The sequence below is a fragment of the Ranitomeya imitator genome, chromosome 10, assembly GCF_032444005.1.
Source record: "Ranitomeya imitator isolate aRanImi1 chromosome 10, aRanImi1.pri, whole genome shotgun sequence".
NCBI classification, from domain to species: domain Eukaryota; kingdom Metazoa; phylum Chordata; class Amphibia; order Anura; family Dendrobatidae; genus Ranitomeya; species Ranitomeya imitator.
Window position 1 is genome coordinate 147,401,843 of NC_091291.1, and position 19,282 is coordinate 147,421,124.

Sequence of the window (19,282 nt, forward strand, 5' to 3'; positions counted from 1 at the left end):
TTCTCCGCACCAGAGTTGTGATTCTTGCACCTGGGAGAACAGATCGCACTCAGATGACATCGGAGCCAAGCGCCATTAGCATAATCAGCCGAATTCTCTGGCATGACAGAATGAACAGCAGTGTGAACGACATCTTAAAGGAATTATCATGTGGGGCATTTTTTGTCATCCATAAACAGTACATATGATTCCCGTCATCTCCCAGAGGATGGGCCCTGTAGTACATTGTCAGGATGGCAGGTGTCTACACGGCTCTGTCCATTCCCATAACGTTGGGACGACTGTGGCGCACACTCGTTGGGGTGTTCGGACGTCCCATAGAGATGAATGTGCGGCACCGCTCCCTCTCTCTGGCCAGACGCTGGGGACCCCACTCTCTGAATAGACCACGGGGGCTCACGTGCCGCGGACATTTACGATACATCCGCTCGTTATATGGGAACATGGAGGTCAGGGTTACGCTGATTGTTATGGGGGGCATTGACCTTTATCTGCAGAACCGCGCACCTATACTGCACCGCTGTGCTCCTTCCCCTTAAAGCGACAGCACACCACAAATACGACTATGAACTCATGCGATGGAAAAGAACGTCTTTAATGCAGCAGGATGGGGCCAGGTAAAAATAAATACTTATAAATAGTCGTGAGACCTCGCGGAGCACAGGGAAATCTTTTCTATCTCAACTGTTAAAATACATTCCTGTTTTAGAACTGGAAAACGGCGCCCCATGCAGGCGGAAATGTGTCCTGCCCGTCGTCCTCACGGTCAGACTTCACAGTATCTCGCACAATCATCCTGGGATTAAAAAACTTTTTTACAGAAATGTCGTGACACGAAGGCGGCAGAGGGAGCGAGCAGACGGGAGGCCTGTACCACATGTGGAAGGCGACAGAACACGCCACGTGTAGCTACCGCCCCCGAGGACTCGTCACATCGCCGCTGTGATCGCACACGAGGGGGACGTGGAAGTTTATAGATACGAATGAATTGCCAGGTGATAAACTCAGCGTCCTGCACGCAACAGGAAATGTCCATCAAACACTGTACATGTGATTCCAGTATATCCCGAGGAGCAACCGTAGCTGCACGGGTCGCGGCTGCACGGGTCGCGGCTGCACGGGTCGCGGCTGCTGCATCAGTCACATCTCGCAGGCACTGACCCGTCCATATGTACAGCTGTGAGGCTGGAGAACATGGAATGAGAGAAGGCGACGCCATGCCCGACAAGTCTAAACCCTGAAGAATGGGTGACAGCTTCACGTGCGCCAACGCTGCACACAGTCACAGAGCAGACCCTCCGGAGCAGCGAGCGGGAGCACGATATATTGCCACAGGCGGTGAGCCTGACCTCGTCCTGTCAGCAGAGACATGGCTGTAGTGGTCCGGGAGTGGTCGCATGTCAGGGTTTGCCAATGTGCATCTCGCTGCCCCCGTTCATACTGGTGGTGGTGATGATGTACTGTGTGGCTTGGGACGGGTCAGCAGAGGTTTGCTCGATGTGCTCCTGGGTGTTGGTCTCCTCTGTGAGTGCAGCCGCCTTCTTCATCTCCAGGTCGGTCTGCCCATCAGAGATGACGTAATGGGTCTACAAGATGCAGAAGATCAGAAAGGACATGGCGACTATTGGGGAGGAGTAAAAGGGAACCTGCCGGACGAACCACGGGCAGCCCGACCTCAGACACGCGCCATTACTGCAGATTTGTACATTTCTATTGGAGACCTGCTGCTCTTAGTCGTCTCTGCAGACTTACACAATTCTCACTATGTGGGTGCAGGGCGCAACCGAGGGCCTGACCTCCATAACTACTGACCTCACCCCTGGCCCCCTTCATAGCCGACCTCCATAACTACTGACCTCACCCCTGGCCCCCTTCATAGCCGACCTCCATAACTACTGACCTCACCCCTGGCCCCCTTCATAGCCGACCTCCATAACTACTGACCTCACCCCTGGCCCCCTTCATAGCCGACCTCCATAACTACTGACCTCACCCCTGGCCCCCTTCATAGCCGACCTCCATAACTACTGACCTCACCCCCGGCCCCCTTCATAGCCGACCTCCATAACTACTGACCTCACCCCTGGCCCCCTTCATAGCCGACCTCCATAACTACTGACCTCACCCCTGGCCCCCTTCATAGCCGACCTCCATAACTACTGACCTCACCCCTGGCCCCCTTCATAGCCGACCTCCATAACTACTGACCTCACCCCCGGCCCCCTTCATAGCCGACCTCCATAACTACTGACCTCACCCCTGGCCCCCTTCATAGCCGACCTCCATAACTACTGACCTCACCCCTGGCCCCCTTCATAGCCGACCTCCATAACTACTGACCTCACCCCCGGCCCCCTTCATAGTCGACCTCCATAACTACTGACCTCACCCCCGGCCCCCTTCATAGCTGACCTCCATAACTACTGACCTCACCCCTGGCCCCCTTCATAGCCGACCTCCATAACTACTGACCTCACCCCCGGCCCCCTTCATAGCCGACCTCCATAACTACTGACCTCACCCCTGGCCCCCTTCATAGCCGACCTCCATAACTACTGACCTCACCCCTGGCCCCCTTCATAGCCGACCTCCATAACTACTGACCTCACCCCTGGCCCCCTTCATAGCCGACCTCCATAACTACTGACCTCACCCCTGGCCCCCTTCATAGCCGACCTCCATAACTACTGACCTCACCCCTGGCCCCCTTCATAGCCGACCTCCATAACTACTGACCTCACCCCCGGCCCCCTTCATAGTCGACCTCCATAACTACTGACCTCACCCCCGGCCCCCTTCATAGCTGACCTCCATAACTACTGACCTCACCCCTGGCCCCCTTCATAGCCGACCTCCATAACTACTGACCTCACCCCCGGCCCCCTTCATAGCCGACCTCCATAACTACTGACCTCACCCCTGGCCCCCTTCATAGCCGACCTCCATAACTACTGACCTCACCCCTGGCCCCCTTCATAGCCGACCTCCATAACTACTGACCTCACCCCCGGCCCCCTTCATAGCCGACCTCCATAACTACTGACCTCACCCCTGGCCCCCTTCATAGCCGACCTCCATAACTACTGACCTCACCCCTGGCCCCCTTCATAGCCGACCTCCATAACTACTGACCTCACCCCCGGCCCCCTTCATAGGCGACCTCCATAACTACTGACCTCACCCCCGGCCCCCTTCATAGCTGACCTCCATAACTACTGACCTCACCCCTGGCCCCCTTCATAGCCGACCTCCATAACTACTGACCTCACCCCCGGCCCCCTTCATAGTCGACCTCCATAACTACTGACCTCACCCCTGGCCCCCTTCATAGCCGACCTCCATAACTACTGACCTCACCCCTGGCCCCCTTCATAGCCGACCTCCATAACTACTGACCTCACCCCCGGCCCCCTTCATAGCCGACCTCCATAACTACTGACCTCACCCCTGGCCCCCTTCATAGCCGACCTCCATAACTACTGACCTCACCCCTGGCCCCCTTCATAGCCGACCTCCATAACTACTGACCTCACCCCCGGCCCCCTTCATAGCCGACCTCCATAACTACTGACCTCACCCCCGGCCCCCTTCATAGTCGACCTCCATAACTACTGACCTCACCCCCGGCCCCCTTCATAGCCGACCTCCATAACTACTGACCTCACCCCTGGCCCCCTTCATAGCCGACCTCCATAACTACTGACCTCACCCCTGGCCCCCTTCATAGCCGACCTCCATAACTACTGACCTCACCCCCGGCCCCCTTCATAGCCGACCTCCATAACTACTGACCTCACCCCCGGCCCCCTTCATAGCCGACCTCCATAACTACTGACCTCACCCCTGGCCCCCTTCATAGCCGACCTCCATAACTACTGACCTCACCCCTGGCCTCCATTCACAGCTGACCTCCATAACTACTGACCTCACCCCCGGCCTCCATTCATAGCTGACCTCTATAACTACTGACCTCATCCCCGGCCCCCATTCACAGCTGACCTCTATAACTACTGACCTCACCCCCGGCCCCCATTCACAGCTGACCTCTATAACTACTGACCTCACCCCCGGCCCCCTTCATAGCTGACCTCCATAACTACTGACCTCATCCCCGGCCCCCATTCACAGCTGACCTCTATAACTACTGACCTCACCCCCGGCCCCCTTCATAGCTGACCTCCATAACTACTGACCTCACCCCCGGCCCCCATTCACAGCTGACCTCCATAACTACTGACCTCACCCCCGGCCTCCATTCACAGCTGACCTCCATAACTACTGACCTCACCCCCAGCCCCCATTCACAGCTGACCTCTATAACTACTGACCTCACCCCTGGCCCCCTTCATAGCCGACCTCCATAACTACTGACCTCACCCCTGGCCCCCTTCATAGCCGACCTCCATAACTACTGACCTCACCCCCGGCCCACTTCATAGCCGACCTCCATAACTACTGACCTCACCCCCGGCCTCCATTCATAGCTGACCTCTATAACTACTGACCTCATCCCCGGCCCCCTTCATAGCTGACCTCCATAACTACTGACCTCATATCCCCGGCCCCCATGACTCCTCAACCCCGGCCCCCATTCATAGCTGACCTCCATGACTCCTCAACCCCGGCCCCCATTCATAGCTGACCTCCATGACTCCTCATCCCCGGCCCCCATTCATAGCATGCTTACTCTGAAGGTCTCAGAGAAGCGGACATATCTGCAGTGATGAAACCTGTTCTTGCTACCCGTGGTTCGTCCTGCAGTCGTCTGATGGGATCCAATCAGTGTTAACATACCTTCACTTGGCCGCTGTTCATTGGGGTCACGGGGGTCCCCACAGCCGCCTCCGTAATGACATACTGCCCCTGAGGTAACGTCATCATCTGGATCTCAGAAGCTAAGATGGAAGAAAAAACAGCAAACTGAATAACAGGCGACCACCGAGCCCCTCACCTGTGATCCAAGGGTGGGTGACATCTATATTCCAGGTACTGAAGGAAGCCCCTCCGGTCATTGACCACACTATGTGCTGTGCTCAATGGGGATGTAGCAGCAGCTGCATATAGCGGGACCAATCCTGTCCTTCACACCCCTCTAGTCCTAGAATGGCGCTGTGTCAGACCCCTCTAGTCCTAGAATGGCGCTGTCAGACCCCTCTAGTCCTATAATGGCGCTGTCAGACCCCTCTAGTCCTAGAATGGCGCTGTCACACCCCTCTAGTCCTATAATGGCGCTGTGTCAGACCCCTCTAGTCCTAGAATGGCGCTGTGTCAGACCCCTCTAGTCCTAGAATGGCGCTGTGTCAGACCCCTCTAGTCCTAGAATGGCGCTGTGTCAGACCCCTCTAGTCCTAGAATGGCGATGTGCCAGACCCCTCTAGTCCTATAATGGCGCTGTCAGACCCCTCTAGTCCTATAATGACGCTGTGTCAGACCCCTCTAGTCCTAGAATGGCGCTGTGTCAGACCCCTCTAGTCCTAGAATGGCGCTGTGTCAGACCCCTCTAGTCCTAGAATGGCGCTGTGTCAGACCCCTCTAGTCCTATAATGGCGCTGTGTCAGACCCCTCTAGTCCTAGAATGGCGCTGTCAGACCCCTCTAGTCCTAGAATGGCGCTGTGTCAGACCCCTCTAGTCCTATAATGGCGCTGTCAGACCCCTCTAGTCCTATAATGGCGCTGTGTCAAACCCCTCTAGTCCTAGAATGGCGCTGTGTCAGACCCCTCTAGTCCTAGAATGGTGCTGTGTCAAACCCCTCTAGTTCTAGAATGGCGCTGTGTCAGACCCCTCTAGTCCTAGAATGGTGCTGTGTCAAACCCCTCTAGTTCTAGAATGGCGCTGTGTCAGACCCCTCTAGTCCTATAATGGCGCTGTGTCAAACCCCTCTAGTTCTAGAATGGCGCTGTGTCAGACCCCTCTAGTCCTAGAATGGTGCTGTGTCAAACCCCTCTAGTCCTAGAATGGCGCTGTGTCAGACCCCTCTAGTCCTAGAATGGCGCTGTGTCAGACCCCTTTAGTCCTAGAATCGCGCTGTGTCAGACCCCTCTAGTCCTATAATGGCGCTGTGTCAGACCCTTTAGGCCTAGAATGGCGCTGTGTCAGACCCCTCTAGTCCTATAATGGCGCTGTGTCAGACCCCTCTAGTCCTAGAATGGTGCTGTGTCAGACCCCTCTAGTCCTAGAATGGTGCTGTGTCAAACCCCTCTAGTCCTAGAATGGCGCTGTGTCAGACCCCTCTAGTCCTAGAATGGCGCTGTGTCAGACCCCTTTAGTCTTATAATGGCGCTGTGTCAGACCCCTCTAGTCCTATAATGGCGCTGTGTCAGACCCCTCTAGTCCTAGAATGGCGATGTGCCAGACCCCTCTAGTCCTAGAATGGCGCTGTGTCAGACCCCTCTAGTCCTATAATGGCGCTGTGTCAGACCCCTCTAGTCCTAGAATGGTGCTGTGTCAGACCCCTCTAGTCCTAGAATGGCGCTGTGTCAGACCCCTCTAGTCCTAGAATGGCGCTGTGTCAGACCCCTCTAGTCCTAGAATGGCGCTGTGTCAGACCCCTTTAGTCTTATAATGTTGCTGTGTCAGACCCCTTTAGTCTTATAATGGCGCTGTGTCAGACCCCTCTAGTCCTATAATGGCGCTGTGTCAGACCCCTTTAGTCCTAGAATGGCGCTGTGTCAGACCCCTCTAGTCCTAGAATGGCGCTGTGTCAGACCCCTCTAGTCCTAGAATGGCGCTGTGTCAGACCCCTCTAGTCCTATAATGTCGCTGTGTCACACCCCTCTAGTCTTATAATGGCGCTGTGTCAGACCCCTCTAGTCCTATAATGGCGCTGTGTCAGACCCCTCTAGTCCTAGAATGGCGCTGTGTCAGACCCCTTTAGTCTTATAATGTTGCTGTGTCAGACCCCTTTAGTCTTATAATGGCGCTGTGTCAGACCCCTTTAGTCCTATAATGGCGCTGTGTCAGACCCCTTTAGTCCTAGAATGGCGCTGTGTCAGACCCCTCTAGTCCTAGAATGGCGCTGTGTCAGACCCCTCTAGTCCTAGAATGGCGCTGTGTCACACCCCTCTAGTCTTATAATGGCGCTGTGTCAGACCCCTCTAGTCCTATAATGGCGCTGTGTCACACCCCTTTAGTCTTATAATGGCGCTGTCAGACCCCTCTAGTCTTATAATGGCGCTGTCAGACCCCTCTAGTCTTATAATGGCGCTGTCAGACCCCTCTAGTCTTATAATGGCGCTGTCAGACCCCTCTAGTCTTATAATGGCGCTGTCAGACCCCTTTAGTCCTAGAATGGCACTGTGTGTTCCTTCAGACCCCTCCAGGCTGAAGATTCCTTAAGGCTTGTGTTACAGTTGCCGTATTTTTTGCGGCCCGTTATTGTGGGCATTTTTTGGGGGGCCATATTGCCGCAATTTTCAAGGTCTGCCACAATATCGGACCGCAAAAACCTTGTGGATCGCTGTTTTTCAGGTTCCCAATACTATAGCAAAAGTATTGGGAAAAAAAAAGCGGTCCGCAAAACCGGAAGTCACGTAAGCCGTGAAAAATATCGAGCAAGCTTGATATTTTTTCACGGCTGTAAATACAGCCCTCGTGGCCATATGGCGCACCGCGCTCCTACGATTTTTCGCAGCCCGTTTTAGCAGCCCCATAGAAATCCATATAAAAGAAGCCTGAATGATCGCGCTGCCATCACATTCCCCTCTGGACGGCAGATGTGAGAACTCCTCGGCCCGATACGCAGGACCTAAGAGCGTAATGTGGGTAAGAACCTGGCCCGTCTGTCACCTGACCACTCACGGTAGCCACGGAAGGAGTTCCATCCGCTCGGCAGGTAGGCATGTTGTACCGTGGAGTTGCTCTGGGACTGGGAGGTCGGCGTCTGCATTTGTGACGGGCTGACATCCTGCTCTGCTTCCTGCGATGACGGACTGAGTGTCTGTGCTCCAACCTGAAAGTAAGCGACCGGCATCATGGCTATGGGAGCTCCGTCATCTGTATACGCAGCATTATCACAGGGAGGCAGGAAAGCCTCACAGCCCTACAGTGCGGCCATCACCTGAGCGGAGCCCGGCGTGCCCGGCGGGGGCTCCGCCACCTGGATGTGCTGCACCTGGATGGCATGCTGACTGTATCCCTGGGATTCGTGCAGCTGCCCCATGTCCACAGTGGAGTGCTGGGTCTGGTGGGGCGACGGAGCCTGAGCAAGAAAGAGAAAAACAATGGTACGACCCATAGTGGGAGAAACGAGACCACCCAGTGACTGGCACAAGGACCTTACCTGGGCCACCTGCACCACCTGTAGCTGTATGTGCTGCGGCTGCTGCATGCCGGCCGTCGCCTGCGACACTGGGATATACTGGATGCGCTGATAGTCGCCCTGTGCCGTGCGGTACTCCGTAGTCAGAGTCTGCGACAGCTCGGTCATGGCCTGGGTCAGCAGATCGGTGGTCTGCAGGGAAGGAGAGTCACGGAATGGGACACTGCACAGCAGCCATTGCGTCATACTGGCAGCTCCCGCCACTTACCACCACAGTCTCTCCACTTGTGCCATCAGCCAGGACTGCGGGGGCTGCGCTGATCATGGTGGTCTGCGTGCTAATGGGTAGCAGGGCAAACTCAGGATGTTTCTTCCGTATATGTTGAACCATCTTGGTCTGCAGGGAACAAGCAGCAGTTTGTGCAGATGACGGAGCGGAGCGCGTGCGCTGACGGATCACATGTGCCTGGATCACTGCAGAGCGTGTGCGCTGACGGATCACATGTGCCTGGATCGCTGCAGAGCACGTGCGCTGACGGATCACATGTGCCTGGATCGTTGCAGAGCGCGTGCGCTGACAGATGACATGTGCCTGGATCGCGGCACAGCGCGTGCGCCGACGGATCACATGTGCCTGGATCGCGGCAGAGCACGTGCGCTGACAGATCACATGTGCCTGGATCGCTGCAGAGTGCGTGCGCTGACGGATTGTGAAGGAACAAATTATGAAAGATTCTCCATTTTGTGCTTTGACTCCATTTTGTTGTTGGTTAAAGATAAATTCTGTTATTTACTTAGGTAGAAGGTTACTGCGGCTATGAAATAATTCTGTCCTGTTTCTCACGAAGATAACATTTTGTTATTCAGCTAGTCTATGGTTCATAATTGGTATAAAGACCTTGAGTATTCTAACTCGAGTGAGCCAGATAAGAGACTCATGGGGGTATCGCTATACAAGACTGAGGCATCTGTTAATATGTTTTTCTATGCCAAAAAGACATGACCATATCTGTAGTTCCCATTTTTCCTGTATCCTCATGGGTTAAGTTTTTCCTGTATTCTTATAGGTTAAGAACTGTGATTGGTTGAAGTATAATTTCTATGACTATGAAAAGTCAGACAATAAAACGGGGGCCCAGAGATCTGCTCGATCGCCCAAACACAGAGGCACAAGTCTCCGTCTGGTCATTTTCAGTTGCCGGCAACACCCTGTAAATTAATCTGGAAATCACTGAGTCAACCGTGAAGGATCACTTTAGATCCTCCCTCAACAGCTTGGCGCCCGAAAACGTGGGGCCCCAACCAGGAACGACTCTGCCCCCCGGAGGACAACCAGACAAAGGACCCTCGGAGCGGACACAGGCACTGGAAAATTGGGACTGATCATCCCCCACAACAACCACGGTAAGTTGGCAGTTATACTGTCCAGACTGACCGTTTGGTGTGGTTTTCCTGTGTTTGTTGCTGCAAAGAGGATCTGAGGTTTGTCCCCGATGGTGGGGTGATTTTTGGGTGGAATCATATAGAGGTGTAGTTCCGTTGGGAGCCCAGTGCTCGAACCGTACCTCATAAGGGACGGACACCCCGGATTGACCAGTGATGTAATTCTCTTTATAGTCAAAATATCCTGAATTCCTGATCATTGTTAGAATCAGGCGCGGTGAGGTGATCGAAGATTGGGTAGGATACGTAACTCAGGAATATATAGAAGTATACAGTATATATATCCAGAGGTATTCGGAGGGAAGTTTAAGACTCCCTCCTCCTTTCACTGAGTACCGCGTTTTTGGGTTGTCCCAGTGGGGGACAGGTAAACCTAGTGGAATAGACTATATACGGCCGCTCTGGTACTATGCACGACAAAGTAAGGATATTTAGCTCTAAAGGAGAATCATGTTTCCATGGAAGTAAGAGAAGACTTTGAATTTGTGTGTTGAATCTGATATTGTTAGCCCAAAGATGGAGAAAATATTCTCAATCATTGGTTTTTCTAAGGTGGTCTGGTTTTTTATATGAATTGTGTAATGAAGGTTTTGTAGAAATTAATTAAGTCTGAGAACTGCTGAATTCTGTCTCTGTGTGAAATTTGGGATGGGAGGGGTCAAATATCTGCGCTATTGCTTTCTTTTGTGTTGAGGAATGCTGTGATGTTCTTATCTGTTCTGTGTTTCTGGTATGGAGGGGGCGAGTCGCTGCGTCCTCTCGGAATTTTCTATCCATGTGTTGTGTAGTATGTGCAATAGTACAATGTTGTATTGAATTAGAAAGAAATATCGTAAGTTCAAGTTGGAATTTGAAAGTGAAAGAATTGTGCCTATTTTAGAAGAAAACATGTAAGAGATTGTTTGGTTATCAGTGTAAGTAATTAAAAGATTGGTAAAAGATTCACCTGCTTCAAGTTGAGTGGTTGATATATAGTAAATTAAGGATTAACAGAGAAAGTGAATTCGGATTTGTTTTTGTTACGTTGAAAAAGGGAAGCTGTTTACTACTATGACAAAGACTGAGAAAGTGGCTGAATGTTTTGTGGTGCAGGAAGAAATTGAGAAAGTGATTGAGGGTGGCATGATGTATAACCTGGACGGGGGAACCTATGAGAGTGGTGTTGATTTCTGTAATGCTTTAAAGGTTTGGGCACAAGATAGATTAGCGGACCAAGCTACCTCCCTCATAGATGTCACACAGGACAAGGGGGAGACTGCCGAGAAGTTCTATGGGCGTCTTATGGTAGTATTTAAAGATCTGGGGTTTTCACTGTATAATAAAGCCCATACACATCTTTTTTGTAGTAGCTTTGATGTCCAGCCTTAAATCTGAATTGAAAGAGGCAATAATGTCAGTTAGATCCGATATTGAGACTTCCATTCTGGATGATGCATTGAAAAAAGTACTACTAAGTTTTCAGAAGAACTTAACCCACTCTAAATCAGCAGCTGCAGCGATCTCTGCTCGCTCTCTAGCCCCCCGCCGCAGCTTCAAGGACGCAGCTCGGTTCCTTATCAGTGGCCCAGACTTTAGCTCCAGCCCCCCTCCCTTACACAAATCCAGTCTAAGGGTACCGTCACACAGTGCAATTTTCATCGCTACGACGGTACGATCCGTGACGCTCCAGCGTCGTAACAATATCGCTCCAGCGTCGTAGACTGCTGTCACACTTTGCAATCTACGACGCTGGAGCGATAATTTCATGACGTATGTGCGATGTAGAAGCCGTTGGTTACTATGCGCACATCGTATACGATATATGTTACACCATGCAATCATGCCGCCACAGCGGGACACTAGACGACGAAAGAAAGTTTCAAACGATCTGCTACGACGTACGATTCTCAGCGGGGTCCCTGATCGCAGGAGCGTGTCAGACACTGCGATATCGTAACTATATCGCTCGAACGTCACAAATCGTGCCGTCGTAGCGATCAAAATTGCACTGTGTGACGGTACCCTTACGCTCCAATATCTATTTTAACCCTGTGTCTGGAAATCTCCCTCGCTATGTTAATTCTCAGACCAAGAGTTTGTTTTAATTAGAGTAGATGGCAGACCCAATAAATATACTCTCACAAAACCCATCCCTGTGGGACCTTTCCCTGAAGTCACTGCTCAGTTCATAATCTCTCCCTCATGTCCGGTAAATTTACTGGGGACAGATTTTATTATCACAGTTCCGCTCCAGAATATAATTCCAAGATGATGGTCAAATGGTATTTACGTTATATAACCCCTATGCAGATGAACATAATGAGATGTATATCTTACATGCCCTTCCCACGGTTATGATGGCCCTGATAGGCCCAGATCCACCCCCAATAATGCCTGTAAAACCAGTAAAAGTGTTTCTCAAACCCGGTGCCCCTTTTCCCAAAGTCCATCAGTACCCTTTGAAATATGATCAGGAGCAAGGCCTCAAGGGGCAAATACAAACGTTACTCGATAATGGTGCCCTGGTACCCTGTGTTTCCCCATGTAACACGCCCTTGTTTCTCGTTAAGAAAAAGACCCCACCCGGCCAACCCCCTGCCGGTACACAGACCTACGGGCAGTTAATGCAGCTACTGTTCTAGAAACTCCGGTGGTGCCTAATCCATATACTCTTGTCCCAGATATCTCAGGATGCTGCTTGGTTCACAGTCATCGACCTTGCCAATGCCTTCTTCAGCATTCCATAAAGGTACTGTCACACTAGACGATATCGCTAGCGATCCGTGACGTTGCAGCGTCCTCGCTAGCAATATCGTCCAGTGTGACAGGCAGCAGCGATCAGGTCCCTGCTGGGAGATCGCTGGTCGGGGAAGAAAGTCCAGAACTTTATTTCGTCGCTGGACTCCCCGTAGACATCGCTGAATCGGCGTGTGTGACACCGATTCAGCGATGTCTTCATTGGTAACCAGGGTAAACATCGGGTAACTAAGCGCAGGGCCGCGCTTAGTAACCCGATGTTTACCCTGGTTACCATCCTAAAAGTAAAAAAAAACAAACAGTACATACTTACATTCAGCTGTCTGTCCCTTGCCGTCTGGTTCCTGCACTGACTGCTGGCCGTAAAGTGAAAGCAGAGCACAGCCACAGCGGTGAGTCACCGCTGTGTGACTCACCGCTATGCTGTGCTTTCACTTTACGGCCAGCAGTCAGTGCAGGAACCAGACGGCAAGGGACAGACAGCTGAATGTAAGTATGTACTGTTTGTTTTTTTTTACTTTTAGGATGGTAACCAGGGTAAACATCGGGTTACTAAGCGCGGCCCTGCGCTTAGTTACCCGATGTTTACCCTGGTTACCGGCATCGTTGGTCGCTGGAGAGCGGTCTGTGTGACAGCTCTCCAGCGACCAAACAGCGACGCTGCAGCGATCCGGATCGTTGTCGGTATCGCTGCAGCGTCGCTAAGTGTGACGGTACCTTTACACCCAGATTGCCAGTTTGTTTGCATTCACTTATCAGGGACGACAATTGATGTGGACAGTTATGCCACAAGGGGCCCAAAACAGTCCCAATCAGTTTGCAAAAAATATATGGGCGAGTGTCTTTTACCCTGGCAGTTAGAATATCCTTATGTCACGCTGCTTCAGTATGTGGATAATCTTTTGTTGTGTGCGCAGACAGAGCAGGAAGCCATTGTTGCCACTGTTAGCCTTCGCAAGTATCTGGCAGATCTGAACTGTCAGGTTTCGGCCTCAAAACTTCGGTTCTGCCTTGGTCAAGTGATATTTTTGGGTCACTGTCTCCTTCAGGGTGCCAGACACCTCACAGAAAAAAAAAAAAAAAAAAGAGCCGTCGGCTCCCTTCCTTTCCCAAAAGATGAGACTGAACTCCAGCGTTTCCTTGGACTATGTACTTATTGTTGTCAGTGGATACCGGACGCATCCCGCATAATGCAACCTCTCTACAATGCCCTGAAAGATGGTTCACGATATGGTGATGATTTTGGCAGATTCCACACCGGATAAGCTGTTACCACGGAAGATACTGTATTGCTCGGAGCTGCACTCCCTCCCTCCCTGTCAGGACAAGAAGCAGAACTTCAGGATCTGTCTACTACATGTACTTTGGCCAAAGACAGGCGGGCTAATATATACGGACTCACAGTATGCATTTGGTATTGCTCATGATTTTGGAGCCCTATGGACCAATCGAGGGTTTGTTACTACCGCCGGGACTCAGTGAAGAATGTTGAAGCTGTTAAAGCCCTCATGGACTCAATCAAATTACCTACTCAGGTGGCTATTATCAAAGTTAAGGAGCACGGTACTATGGAACAGACAACAGACTGTTGGTAACGCCTCTGCAGATATGCAAGCAAAAGCTGCTGCTCTCCTACCCGTTGAACAGACCATACCAGCTATGGTGACCACACGCTCTCAGCGTAAACAGTTACAAGAAACACTGACTCTACAGGAACCTGATGATCTATGCCAGACTGAGGTTTTCTACCGGACCCCGCGAGACCGCTTAATGACGATGCAGAGAATGTCTCCAAAGGAAGAAGTGAAGCAGTGGAAAGCTGATGGAGCACGTATGGACAATGGTCGCTGGAAAAAGGACCAACTTGTGTGTCTCCCTAAGCAGATGTACCCTGCTATTGTCACGTGGGCGCATGGGCCCACACATCGAGGTATCTGTCAGACCTGCAATCCCGGTCAACTTCAACGTGTACCCCCAAAGCTTCTTGCTAAGCCCGACTATCCTTTCCAAAGGCTCCAGGTGGACCACATCATATTGCCTAAGTCTGAAGGTATGATTATTGTCTGGTGGTTGTCGATATGTTCTCCAATTGGCCAGAAGCATTCCCCGTTACCAACGTGACTGCAAAGACCACAGCAAAGAAACTGGTGATGGAAGTTATATGCAGATATGGTGTTCCAGAAGTTGTTGAAAGTGACCAAGGCTCATGTGTATCATGAGGTTCTGACAATGCTTGGATCCACTGTAGCTGTCCATATTCCCTACCATCCACAATCTAGTGGGAAAGTTAAGAGGCTGAACGGCACACTGAAGGGACAATTGACCAAAATGATGCAGGAGACTACGGCTCCATGGCCAGGGCTCTTATATATTCGTACTACCCCTATTGCAAAACATGGCCTGTCCCCATATGAGATATTGTTTGGTGCTAGGTTCTCAGTTGTAAATTTTCAGTCTCAGTAGTTGTCAGAAGAAACTGACCGTGTTGTTCAATATGTTATTCAGTTTAGTAGAAATGTTGCTAACACCCATGTTTTAGTTTCTTCTTTCCTTCCAGATTCAGCAGAAACCGATATTGGTTATCTTGGCGCCCGAAACAGGGACCCGAGGCGAGAGTGTCTACTCGAGATTCACCTACGGATACGGACAACGGAGATCTGGGATAATGGACGGCAAATGAATTGAAAAACCTGGCCAGGTAAGAGACATTATTAGTTCTCTTTTATCTGCCCTGTATTATCCGAAAGATCTCTACGAGCCGTGTCACGCTGGGTTAGTCTAGTAGTGAGTAGATACCTATAAAACTCGGGTTACCATATTGTATAGATTTATGAGTCCTGTCCCTGGCAGTGTGTGAACAAGTGTGAAGGTTGTGGCATGTTATGAAAGAAGGATAAAAGTACGTAGAACAATAAGCCGAAATTGTTAGGACAAGTCTTATTAGTGAAGTCAGCCTAACTGGGTCATGTGGTTGCGTCCTTTCGGGGAGACCTCCGCCCATGCTTGACTCTCTTTGAGAAACTTGTTCCTTCATTTTTGGATAAGAGTTTGATATAATGAGCCCAGGACACGAGTCCATGAGCCTGGGACAAGTATGATAACAGAGACGGAGAGTTTGGTGATCTGTTTGGTGTTGCTGATCCTGTTTGCGTGCATTGTAGGAATCAAGTTTATTCTGCACATTAGAAAGAACGGAGCAGATCAGCCCTTCAATATCTTAGCTCCCTAGGAAAGAAGACAACGAGACATCACTCTAGTGAGGTGATTGTCCAAACGTCACCTAGGATAAGTGTAGCTATTATTGAAAAGAAAAATGGGAAATAAACAGACAAAATCCGTCTTAGGACAAGTAGAAGCAAAAGATATCATACAGGAAAGATGTGGAAAGACAGTCAGAAGGCAGATCAGAAGGGTAAGAGAAAAATTGGGAATTTCAGAAGCACTTATGTTTAGCACTGAATGGGAAAGACTGAGTAAAGAACGAGGTGGAATTATCAAAGACAATGGGTGGGAAGAAATCATACACTGTATGATAAAGGTCTCAAAAACAGCTAAAGAGGAGAATTGGAAGTATGATCCAGACACTTCCAAATGGAGTATGGGTACGGGAAAATGTTGTGCCACGACTCATTCAGTTCCTCCTCCTTACCTAGATCCGAATGTTCAACCATTTGTACCTTCTGAAGGAGGACAAACCAAACCAAATTTATATCCTGGGTTAAATGGGGTGGAAGGATGGGTGTGCAAAAATTGTGGCCAGCAGAATCCAGACTGGAGAACTGAATGTTCTGCCTGTGGGGCCCCCAGAGGTCATCAATTGTTAGCTCCTGTTAGGATAGTACCGAAACCCTTCAGAGAAACTGGTGTAGATGGAGCAATGGCAACTAGATATCACCAAACCCGACAATACTTCCCTTGGTCCCCCGCTGAAGGAATGTCTCTTCTACATAATGCACCAGATCCTACCCAGTACCCAGTTAGATTCGCACAGTATATACAGCAAATTATGCAGACTCATGCAGGAGTCTGGGCAGATGGAGAGGAATTATGTAGAATGAAAATGACTCCTGGTCTCTTCCAGGAACTGCTAACACATCTACAGGGACACAGGCCACAGGTGGGACAGGAGCTACAAGAGGGACAAGCGGGACAAGGTGCCTTACAAACGATAGAATCAGGAACACAATTTGTAGACCATTTAATAGTTTTCATGAGGCAGAAACAGAGGCAGAGAGGAACAACGGGAGTGGTGGCTCAGAGACCTGGACAATCGGTAGATGAATATTATCTAGGGGTAGAGAATAATTTTAGAGATGAAGGAATAGATCTAACCGCTCCAGGAATGATGAGGTTAATTACAAAAACCTTTATAGATGGATTGTCTCCAAAAGTAAAGGAAAAACTTAAGGCTGCAACTCCTGATTGGAGAACCTTGGAAGACCCACACTTGGCCAGGCAAAAAGCCGTAGGGATAGAGTTGGATTTAAGACAAAATCATAAGCCTGTCAGAATAGCGCAAGCAAACACAACAGGTGGAAGGGCAAGACATAATTTTCCCTGTCATTACTGCAAGAAACCAGGACATTTCCAGAAAGAATGTAGAAAGAAGCAGGCAGACATAAAATCAGGAAAATTTGTACCAAAGAATAAGCCCTCAGACACCCAACAGACATCCATAGTGGATGGTCCCATACCAGACTCAGATTGACTCGATGTGTTACAAACTTCCCTACCAGCTAGAAGACCTATAATACAGGTGAATGTGGGGGGAAGAGAGATTCCATTCTTGATAGATACAGGTGCAACTTCCTCAATTTTGAATCAAGATTTTCTTCCAAACCCGGAAGATATTTCACAACAAACAACTTTTGCTGAGGGTTATGATGGGGTAATTCAAACACTACCATACACTGTGCCCCTAGAGGTCTCATTAGGACCTAAATGTTTTGCATCCAGATTTTTGTATGCCAGAGGTGCCCCAACATGTTTGTTGGGAACTGATGTCCTAAAGAAATTAGAAGCTAACATCAATTTTAGGGAAGATGGCACAGTCATGCTGACTATCCCTGATGATGCAGAAACATTAGAACAATATGTCAGAATTCAGGCTTTTGAGGATTATACTGAAGAAAAAGAGTACACCACAGATCTAGACCTCTCAACGGTCCCAGAAACACTGTGGGCACAGGGTGACACTGATGTGGGATTATTGCATATCTCTCCTGTAAAACTATCTGTGCAACCAGGAACTGTTCTCCCACAGCTCAGACAATACCCTGTGAGTGCCCAGCAGGAACTAGCGATTACAAAACAGATAGAGGGATATAGAGAGAAAGGGGTTTTGGTAGAGATACAATCACCTGCTAACACTCCTCTGTATCCAGTCAAGAAGAGAACTCTTGATAAGGGTTCTATGCCCAAATATCGTATGGTACATGATCTAAGAGAAATAAAGTTCTAGATCCAATCACCCCAGTTGTACCCAATCCTCATACGTTACTATCACAGATACCAGCCAGTTCTCAAGTGTTTACTGTAATAGATCTTTCAAATGCATTTTTCTCGGTTCCTTTACACCAAGATAGTTGGCATTTGTTTGCATTTACATTTAAGGGCAAACAGTTGGCGTGGACACGCCTTCCACAGGGAATGATACACTCCCCTACTCTTTATTCAAATGCCCTACAAACAGTCCTTCAGAGGTTTGAACCCGAACCACAGGTAGTAATTTTGCAGTATGTGGATGACCTACTACTTTGCTGCCCAGATCTAGAAACTGCAGAAAGGTCCACTGTGAGTTTACTATGTTTTCTAGAGAAAGAAGGGTGTAAAGTGAATAGACAAAAGCTACAAGTTTGTCAGACCAAAGTGGTCTTTCTAGGTCATTGCATTTCTCAAGGTAAAAAGCATCTTACACCACAAAGAACTGAAGCAATAAGACAGATGAATGAGCCTAGAAATCATAAACAGCTACGAGCATTTTTAGGAATAGTGTCTCATTGTAGACAATGGATTATACATGCCAGTCAACTAATGCAACCACTGTATGACTGTGTAAAAAGTGAACCTTATTTGTTGACAAAAGAAGGTCAGATTTCGTTCCAACAATTAAAAGATGCCCTTGTTTCAGCTCCAGCGTTAGGGCTACCAGACTACACCAAACCATTTCAGCTTATGGCTGCAGAAGTTGATTCCCATGCTACAGGAGTTCTTACCCAGAAGCATGCAGGGAAACAAAGACCAATTGCATATCTTTCAGCAAGGTTAGATCCCGTAGCTAGAGCAGCGCCAACCTGTGTACGTGTAGTTGTTGCTGTCTCACTATTGTTGGACAAAGCATCAGAAATTGTCCTAGAGCATCCACTCACAGTTCAAACTACACATGATGTTTATGGGATATTAAACCAGGTCCAACCAAAACACATTTCCATGGCCAGACATTTGCGGCTTCAGTGTTCTTTGCTGCTCCCCTCTACTATCACATTTGCAAGGCTTCAGACTCTCAATTTAGCTACACTGCTACCTCTCGAGTCTGAAGGGGGGAATAAGGACACTGATACACACGCAAATTTTTTCCCTACAGATACACATGATTGTACAGAGCTCATTTCACAAGAAACGGTAGGCTTACCCAATGTATCCGAAACACCACTTCAAAATCCAGATTTAGAGCTGTTTATAGATGGTAGTAGATTTGCAGATGACACAGGTAACTTCCATACAGGGTATGCAGTTGTGTCAGGATCTGAAACTCTCAAAGCAGAACCACTTCCACCGAAACAGTCTGCACAAGAAGCAGAACTAACAGCATTGATTGAAGCTCTTAAAATAGCTGAGAACCAGAC

General features: G+C 49.6%; 1 protein-coding gene across 5 annotated transcripts in view; it reads right to left on the reverse strand.

The window, feature by feature from the left end:
* Positions 1-576: 576 nt before the first annotated feature.
* PRDM10 (PR/SET domain 10) overlaps positions 577-19,282 on the reverse strand; it is a 126,581-nt gene continuing 107,875 nt past the window's right edge. For all 5 annotated transcript variants that reach the window (XM_069741837.1, XM_069741839.1, XM_069741838.1 and 2 more), the window contains exons 18-23: positions 8,527-8,655; positions 8,280-8,450; positions 8,058-8,198; positions 7,799-7,949; positions 4,795-4,895; positions 577-1,586 (exon numbers count right to left, since the gene is read on the reverse strand). In XM_069741837.1, the coding sequence (XP_069597938.1) occupies positions 1,401-1,586; positions 4,795-4,895; positions 7,799-7,949; positions 8,058-8,198; positions 8,280-8,450; positions 8,527-8,655 (879 nt within the window). In that variant the 3' untranslated portion in view covers positions 577-1,400. The remainder of the gene's footprint in view (positions 1,587-4,794; positions 4,896-7,798; positions 7,950-8,057; positions 8,199-8,279; positions 8,451-8,526; positions 8,656-19,282) is intronic.